Below are 8,399 nucleotides of genomic sequence, written 5' to 3'. Positions count from 1 at the left end.
TGCCTGCTCCTTGGGGAGCTCCATCTAGCACCACGAGGAATTGTGATGTTGCCTTCTGGCAGCTGAATGCTTCCACACAGGCTGTTCTTCAGGATTTGGGTGGAAGGAGCAGTTCCTTGGTGTCCCTGGGGAGAGAGGGTGGGCAGAGATCCAGGAATGCGCTTGCAGGGACTCTTGCCCTCCTCGAGCCTCCCTGTGGAGTGGTATTGTAGGAAAATTCCAGCTTGTCTTTGACCTATAATATGGATGGGCTTGGGGACCCGTTCCCCTTGAGCTGCCCCTTCCTCACTCTGGTGTCACTGTGTGTTCACAGGGAGAGATGGAGACTCTGAAAGACAAGACCCTGCAGGAGCTGGAGGAGATGCAGAATGACCCGGAGGCAATTGACCGGCTGGCGCTGGAGTCCCCTGAGGTAGAGGGAGGCCATCGCAGGGCCCAAGAAAGGCTAGCACTTGGGACTTTTTAAGAGGCCCTATTTAAAGATGCTGGCTTATTGGGAGTTTTAGCCAAATTCATCTCCTTTTTCTGTGGACTTCACCCTGGTTTGGACCCAGCCAGAGGAGCCCTGAGGTTTCAGGCCAGTTCCTGGGTCCTAGGGAATGCTAGAGAGTCCAGGGCTCCCACGTGGACTTGGACTCCTGGTAACTCCCGGGACTCAGATGCCCCAGGAGTCTCCACACTGTTCCAGGCTGAATCGAGGCAGTGCCTCAAAGCACTGGTATGGTTTTGTCCCCACCTTTCCCCAAGGCCTTGTGTGACCCTGAATCTCAGGTGATTCTAAGACTTCTAGGAGCCATTCTTGGGTGGGGATATAACTCATCTCCTATTTGATCCTGTTTCCCGTCATAAATGGCACCTAATCCTCTCAGTTCCTAATCACAGAGTCCTCATGGGAATAACCACAACCCTCAATCTGTACAGAGCTTTATGCTTAAAGGACTTCCCCTGCCTTCCCCATCTCCTGTGACCCTGTGACTCCCCTGCAAGATGGGAGAGGTCAGGCGATGGGATGTGGCCACCACATAGCGGGGAATATCCATGGGCACCCCTGAGTGGCTGCAGCCTGCCTGCCCTCCTGCTCCTAACGTGGGGGAGAGACACGAACACAAATAATGCTGAGCTCATTTGATTAGCATTTGGAGTATATTTTTGCTTTCACTGAGGAACGGGCATGGTGTGTCTCTTCCGTGAACTCACAGTAGGTTAGAAAAAAGGAGAAAAATGCAGCTCCCCATGCACCTTCTTCCTGCTTGCCCCTCCCCAGGGCACTTTTCTTGCTGTAGGATGCACAGCACCGATGTGTCCCCTGCCCCTGTCCTCACTTGTGCCCTTGTCGCTCACCACCCATCCTTTACCGAAGTGGGGCATCTTTGCTAGGGTTGGGGGTGAGGGAGTATTGGGATGAAAAGGCCTCCTGGTGGATGAAGTGTGAGGAGGGGTACGAGGACTCCATGTGGCATGTCTGCCCGCCCCAAGGCCTTGTCACTGTCCTCAGCTGAGCAAGGACGTGAAGCAGAGTTTGTCCTGGGTAAGTGCCAAGGCCGACTCAATGGGTAATTAGGCTGTGAGTGCTACCAAGGCCTGGCTCTTCCCTGGCCCGGGTGCCGGGCATAGCGCAGTCCTCATTCCTTCATCTTCCATGCAGTTGTCATGTGTCAGCAACGAGTGTTTCTTGAATCTGCTGTGAGCAGTGTTATGGGAATTCCAAGGCCTGCTTCTGAGGTGCACAGAGCTTCACAGAAACAGGCCTTTCCATAGCTATAATTAGTCGACTTCCAAGCTGAGCAGGCTGATAGCATCTATGAGCAAGCATAGAGTCATGGGAATGGGAATTCCAAGGCCTGCTTCTGAGGTGCACAGAGCTTCACAGAAACAGGCCTTTCCATAGCCATAATTAGTCGACTTCCAAGCTGAGCAGGCTGATAGCATCTATGAGCAAGCATAGAGTCATGGGAATGTAAGCAGAAGTGACCTCTTGGGCAGAAGGCAACTTGAATTTGTGGTGTGCAGCTGTGCCTGGCCAATTGATTTGAATTCTCTGAGGGGACAATGATCATGTGGGTCAGGTGGAAATGAAGTAGGGCAAGCTACTTAGACTGTCAAAAAACCTGGGACTCGCTTCTCCAGCATGGGCTGTAAAGCAATAATGGAGTCATTGTAGAATTGTGGGAAGAGGTAGAGGCTCATTCAGTGTCAGTGGACACTTCTTGGAGGAGAGTTAGTAGGGGACACTTCTCTCTGTAGAAGACTGTGGACGGTGGGGAAGAGGCAGGGTGGGGTGCCCTTTGGGTTGGGTTTTAGGCTGCTTTACTGACCTCTTATCCATGACTGGTGGAGGGCTTCATAGTGAACCCCTAGTGGAGAAAGGCTCGAGGAGGCTGTCAGGAGAGGGGACAGAAATGGGTAGGACAAGATCTGGGGGAAATACAGTGTAGACTTACTGGTTAAGACCCAGGGAAAAGGCGGTGGATGTATATGAGGACCAGAGGATCTGTGGGGCCGGCCCTACAAGGGGTGCTGAGCAGGAGGGCCTGAGGCCTCCCGTTCTTGTCAGCCACGTAAGCAAAGAAAAGCCTCCGTGGCTAATAGGAATTAGAGCGAAACTCCCCAGTGGCTATGTCGCTAAGTCTGTGTGCTTGTCTGGTGGTTAAGAGGGTGTTTGTGGGGCAAGCCTGACAGCCTGGAAATAGGACCAAGCTGTGCCCTGAATCCTGTGCAGAGTCCTGTCTTCTGGTGCCACATGGTGCTGTCAGTGTATTTCCACTGTCTCAGGGTGGTAGGTCTGGCTCTCCAGCCATCCTCTCAGTAAAGAGGACTCCTTGACACATGGGTAGGGCTTCAGGTCACAGGACAGCTGGGAGGGCTTGCATGGCTTCTGGCTCGCTGGCTGGCAGCAAGAGAGGGCCTAGTGAGGGACAGAGTGCTTGGTGTGGGGAAGGGTTTTCAGCGGGGCACAGCCAGGGGCACGTCTGTGGTAGCCCTCCATTAACTCATCCACAGCTTCTCTGCAGGACATATGTGGCCTAGGAGGCAGGGACAGGTCTCTCCCGGTCTGGTCCAGGGTCCTGGCTCTCCCACCCCACAGAAAACTTTTTTTGGGGTCTCATTGCCTTCCAGCCTGTGGGTGTGGCCTGGGGCACCTTAGTGAACTTTAGTAGGTCTCTGGACTCTGAAGCTTGGGGATAAGTGGTTGGGGCTTTTGGTCCCTTCCCTTCTAGAAAGCCTCTGACTTTCCCATGTAATTGGCCTCCCTCCTCCCTGGAGCTCTGCACACCCCATTCTGGCCCCCACACTCGTTCATCATGTGGCCTTGGGCAAGCTGTTAACCTCCAGTGCCAATTCCCCATGTGTCCACCTCACAGCTGTTGGACTAAGGATTCAGTGAGGTGCCTGGGTCAGTGCTTTGCTCAGGATTTGAACCCAGGTTCATCTGACTGTAGTTGAGAACTATTGCCCTGCTTTCCCCGAGGTGAGCAACGAGTTCCGGAAGCCCCTGGCCCAGCCTACCGGGAGGTAAATCTGAACCCAGGTTCATCTGACTGTAGTTGAGAACTATTGCCCTGCTTTCCCCGAGGTGAGCAATGAGTTCCGGAAGCCCCTGGCCCAGCCTACCGGCAGGTAAATTGTGGTGGTTCTTAGGGTTGGTTTTCCTGCTCTTTTAGGTCCAGGACCTGCAGCTAGAGCGGGAGATGGCACTGGCTACAAACCGGAGTCTGGCTGAGCAGAACCTGGAGTTCCAGAGTCCTCTGGAGATCAGCCGTTCAAACCTTTCGGACAAATACCAGGAGCTCCGGAAGCTTGTGGAGCGGTGCCAGGAGCAGAAGGCAAAGCTGGGTATGGTGGCTGGCCCTGGGAGTGTGCTCTGGGCAGCTTCCGTGTTAACTCAGGGTCCCTGTTGAAGGTCAGGCTGGGGAGAGCATCTGGAATAGTGCAGAAGAATAGATTCCCCCTGCCTTTCCCAGGACAGGAAAGGGCCAGCAGCTCCTGAGGCTGGCTGTGTTCTGAGCCCCGTGCTAAGTGCTTTACATATGTTTTTTTCCATATAAGGGCAGGTACTGTTGTTCTCATTTATAGAATGAGAAAATGAGACTCAGAGAGATTCAGGAGCTTAGCTAAGGCTGCCCAGCTAATAATAGGTGGAGCTGGGATTGGAATCCAGAGCCTGCATCCTTTGCTGCTGCTGTCAGCTGAGCCAGCTCGACTGCCATGCTTACATAGCAGGTCCTGACCTCTGTGTCCAGGACTGGCCATCTGTGAAGGTAGGAGGGGCTGTCCTGGCCTTGACGGTGAGGGAGCTTGACACACTGACAGGATATGTAACTCCCCTGTGAGGCAGAATGGGGTGGGGATCGGGTCAGTTGGGCCCTGCAGCCTGAGTCCTTTCCCTTCCCAGGCTGGCGATATGTTTTTTTCCATATAAGGGCAGGTACTGTTGTTCTCATTTATAGAATGAGAAAATGAGACTCAGAGAGATTCAGGAGCTTAGCTAAGGCTGCCCAGCTAATAATAGGTGGAGCTGGGATTGGAATCCAGAGCCTGCATCCTTTGCTGCTGCTGTCAGCTGAGCCAGCTCGACTGCCATGCTTACATAGCAGGTCCTGACCTCTGTGTCCAGGACTGGCCATCTGTGAAGGTAGGAGGGGCTGTCCTGGCCTTGACGGTGAGGGAGCTTGACACACTGACAGGATATGTAACTCCCCTGTGAGGCAGAACGGGGTGGGGATCGGGTCGGTTGGGCCCTGCAGCCTGAGTCCTTTCCCTTCCCAGGCTGGCATAGGGGAGACTGCTTGGCCAAGGGCTGGGCTGGGCTGGGTTGGGTCAGGCTCTTCTTTGCTCAGAAAGGTGATCTGAAGAAACTGGACCCACAGGGCCTAACAGGCCCACCTGAAGGGGGACTCTGCAGTAGACCCCAGGGTAGAGGCCGGGCTTTGATGCACACGGAGGGCGTGCTGAGTGCCTTTCCTGAAATCTCCAACACTGAATCAGGAAGCACTTTTGAAATGTCAACCCTTCTGCCCTTCTTTCCAGAGAAATTTTCCAGGGGGCCAGACCCCCAATCCTGGTTATCCTCAACAGTCCCCCTACCTCCCAGCAGGAAGAAGACCTCCCTACCCAATGCAGCCCCAGCTCCCAAGCTTCCCAGCACAGCCCCAGCCCTCAGTTCCCCCGCAGCCCCCATATCCCCCAGGACCCGCTCCTCCCTATGGCTTTCCACCGCCTCAGGGGCCTGTCTGGCCTGGGTATTAGACACAGACACGGTCCTGGCCCTCGGCCCCACCCTACCTCTGGGCCTCTGTGGTCACTGGACCTTATGTCTTCCAGGCCATGGCGGAGAAGTTCCTGGAGGGCGAGGTGCCCTTGGAAACGTTTCTGGAGAACTTTTCCTCCATGAGGATGCTGTCCCACCTGCGCCGGGTGCGCGTGGAGAAGCTCCAAGATTTGGTGAGGAAGCCCAGAGCTTCCCAGGAGCTGGCCGGCAGTGCCCCTCCATCCCGCCCACCACCCCCGCCTCGCCCAGCCTCCCAGGCGACACCCCCTGTGACCGAAGAGCCACCACTGCCATCAGTCACACCTCCCTACCCTTTGCCCTACAGCCCATCTCCTGGCCTGCCTGTGGGTCCCACCGCCCAAGGAGCTCTGCCACCGGCCCCTTTCCCTGTGGTGTCCCAGCCCTCCGTCTCCTATGGTGGGCCTTTGGGTCCTGCTTACCCCTCAGCCCAGCCAGGACCAAGGGCTGCTGCGGGCTTCTCCTGGTCCCCACAGCGGAGCATGCCTCCCCGGCCGGGCTATCCCATGGCCCAAACTGGTGCCTCTGGCCCCGGGTACCCCTTGGCAGGGGGCCAGACCCCCAATCCTGGTTATCCTCAACAGTCCCCCTACCTCCCAGCAGGAAGAAGACCTCCCTACCCAATGCAGCCCCAGCTCCCAAGCTTCCCAGCACAGCCCCAGCCCTCAGTTCCCCCGCAGCCCCCATATCCCCCAGGACCCGCTCCTCCCTATGGCTTTCCACCGCCTCAGGGGCCTGTCTGGCCTGGGTATTAGACACAGACACGGTCCTGGCCCTCGGCCCCACCCTACCTCTGGGCCTCTGTGGTCACTGGACCTTATGTCTTCCAGGCCATGGCGGAGAAGTTCCTGGAGGGCGAGGTGCCCTTGGAAACGTTTCTGGAGAACTTTTCCTCCATGAGGATGCTGTCCCACCTGCGCCGGGTGCGCGTGGAGAAGCTCCAAGATTTGGTGAGGAAGCCCAGAGCTTCCCAGGAGCTGGCCGGCAGTGCCCCTCCATCCCGCCCACCACCCCCGCCTCGCCCAGCCTCCCAGGCGACACCCCCTGTGACCGAAGAGCCACCACTGCCATCAGTCACACCTCCCTACCCTTTGCCCTACAGCCCATCTCCTGGCCTGCCTGTGGGTCCCACCGCCCAAGGAGCTCTGCCACCGGCCCCTTTCCCTGTGGTGTCCCAGCCCTCCGTCTCCTATGGTGGGCCTTTGGGTCCTGCTTACCCCTCAGCCCAGCCAGGACCAAGGGCTGCTGCGGGCTTCTCCTGGTCCCCACAGCGGAGCATGCCTCCCCGGCCGGGCTATCCCATGGCCCAAACTGGTGCCTCTGGCCCCGGGTACCCCTTGGCAGGGGGCCAGACCCCCAATCCTGGTTATCCTCAACAGTCCCCCTACCTCCCAGCAGGAAGAAGACCTCCCTACCCAATGCAGCCCCAGCTCCCAAGCTTCCCAGCACAGCCCCAGCCCTCAGTTCCCCCGCAGCCCCCATATCCCCCAGGACCCGCTCCTCCCTATGGCTTTCCACCGCCTCAGGGGCCTGTCTGGCCTGGGTATTAGACACAGACACGGTCCTGGCCCTCGGCCCCACCCTACCTCCACCCATACCACGACCTTTGGCCCACCCATCGCTGAGATTCGAGGTTAAATTGGAAGTGGAGTTGGTGCTTCCTGTGGACTTGCGTGGGTGCATGGCGGCTTTAGGGTGACCTGGCTGGGAGTGTGCAAGCCCCCGAAAGGCACTGGGCAGTGTGACCAGGTTGGCCATGGCAGACGGTCACAGCACTTGTTGGCTTTCTGGCTGGAGTTCCTCCTGGGAGCTCCTCCTTTCAGTGAGTGGCTTTAGCTTTTCTGGTGCTAGCCAGTCTGGGAGTCTAGTACCTCTCCTGGGTGCCTGTGAGCATGAGCGCATGCACGGGTATGCAGGCAGTATGCTTGTGCCTGCACTCAAGGACAATAGAACCTGGTACAGAGTTATCTCGGTGAGGAGGTGGCCCCTGGTCTCAGGACCCTGCTCACCCCCTCCTGCTCCCCTGGGATTTGGCATGTTCGATGTGGAGCCTCGTGCCAAGGGATGCAGCTCTTTNTCAGCATTGCAGCCAGGGACCTTGTTGGACCTTCTGCAGATCGAAGGCCTGAAGGTTGAAGAAGAGTCTGAGGTGAGATGGCGTGTGACACTCCCTCTTTCTTGGATAGGGTGTTCCTGGAGCAGAAGCCCTTGTAATGATAGCAAATATCTGCAGAGCATGACTCCAGAGTGCTTTGGTGGATGGCAAAGATGGATGACATCATTAGTCCCAGTGGAGGGAGGCCCTTTTGGATTCAAATAACGGGCACCCAGTCCACTAACTGTAGCAGGAGTGGGTGGCTGATGGCAACACCTGGGGCAGCTCACAGGCCCGGATGGAGGGCGGTGCAGCTGGAGCCACAAGGAACTGGAGTCAGCCCCCCCCGCCCCCCCTTCTCCTGCTTCCTGCTTCCCTCTGGGCATCTCTCCAGTTCCTGTGGGCAGACTGGCTCTCTGCTTCTGTGTGCTCTGGGGAGAAGCTTCCAGGTCCTCCCAGTCCTTGGGCTGGTATGCATTAGTCCCCGAGTAGCAAGCATTCATCCAGTTGTTCCACACATATGCATAGTGGCCATGATGGGCCTGGTGAGATGCCAGGGCAGGGGGACAGTGGTGACCATTACAGACATAGTCCCTGCCCTCAAGAAGCTGACAATCTAGTGAGGGAGACAGAGAACAAACAAATGCACATGTAATGTCAGCAATGAGAAGGGCCTTGAAAAATTCCCGGATGGGGGCCAGGTGGGAGGGCTGCAGTGGAACTCCGAAGGGGGAAAGCGGGAGGGTCTTGATCCTGGTGGGCCTCTGTGGTCACTGGACCTTATGTCTTCCAGGCCATGGCGGAGAAGTTCCTGGAGGGCGAGGTGCCCTTGGAAACGTTTCTGGAGAACTTTTCCTCCATGAGGATGCTGTCCCACCTGCGCCGGGTGCGCGTGGAGAAGCTCCAAGATTTGGTGAGGAAGCCCAGAGCTTCCCAGGAGCTGGCCGGCAGTGCCCCTCCATCCCGCCCACCACCCCCGCCTCGCCCAGCCTCCCAGGCGACACCCCCTGTGACCGA

At 57.2% G+C, this 8,399-nt stretch overlaps 2 protein-coding genes and 1 pseudogene across 2 annotated transcripts; all 3 read left to right on the top strand.

Moving 5' to 3' along the window:
- Nucleotides 1–319: 319 nt before the first annotated feature.
- Nucleotides 320–6,072, top strand: LOC103609081 (vacuolar protein sorting-associated protein 37C-like). Its single transcript, XM_008593452.1, has 4 exons — nt 320–412; nt 3,663–3,834; nt 4,222–4,286; nt 5,323–6,072. Exons 1-4 carry the CDS (start codon nt 320–322, stop codon nt 6,040–6,042), a joined length of 1,050 nt encoding a protein of 349 aa, XP_008591674.1. The 3' UTR covers nt 6,043–6,072.
- Nucleotides 6,073–6,120: 48 nt separating this feature from the next.
- On the top strand, nt 6,121–7,357 carry LOC103609077 (vacuolar protein sorting-associated protein 37C-like). Its single transcript, XM_008593450.1, has one exon. It carries the CDS (start codon nt 6,121–6,123, stop codon nt 6,835–6,837), a length of 717 nt encoding a protein of 238 aa, XP_008591672.1. The 3' UTR covers nt 6,838–7,357.
- The window catches only part of LOC103609080, a 3,660-nt pseudogene continuing 2,448 nt past the window's right edge, over nt 7,188–8,399 (top strand).

Source organism: Galeopterus variegatus, unplaced genomic scaffold (assembly GCF_000696425.1).
Source record: "Galeopterus variegatus unplaced genomic scaffold, G_variegatus-3.0.2 Scaffold9147, whole genome shotgun sequence".
NCBI classification, from domain to species: domain Eukaryota; kingdom Metazoa; phylum Chordata; class Mammalia; order Dermoptera; family Cynocephalidae; genus Galeopterus; species Galeopterus variegatus.
This window is presented reverse-complemented; position numbering and strand designations above follow the sequence as displayed.

Coding starts and splice junctions, on each gene's coding strand:
- LOC103609077 (XM_008593450.1), top strand. CDS start 6,121: ATGGCGGAGAAGTTCCTGGAGGGCGAGGTGCCCTTGGAAACGTTTCTG.
- LOC103609081 (XM_008593452.1), top strand. CDS start 320: ATGGAGACTCTGAAAGACAAGACCCTGCAGGAGCTGGAGGAGATGCAG. Junction 413..3,662: donor TGGCGCTGGAGTCCCCTGAG/GTAGAGGGAGGC, acceptor CTGCTCTTTTAG/GTCCAGGACCTGCAGCTAGA. Junction 3,835..4,221: donor GGAGCAGAAGGCAAAGCTGG/GTATGGTGGCTG, acceptor CTTACATAGCAG/GTCCTGACCTCTGTGTCCAG.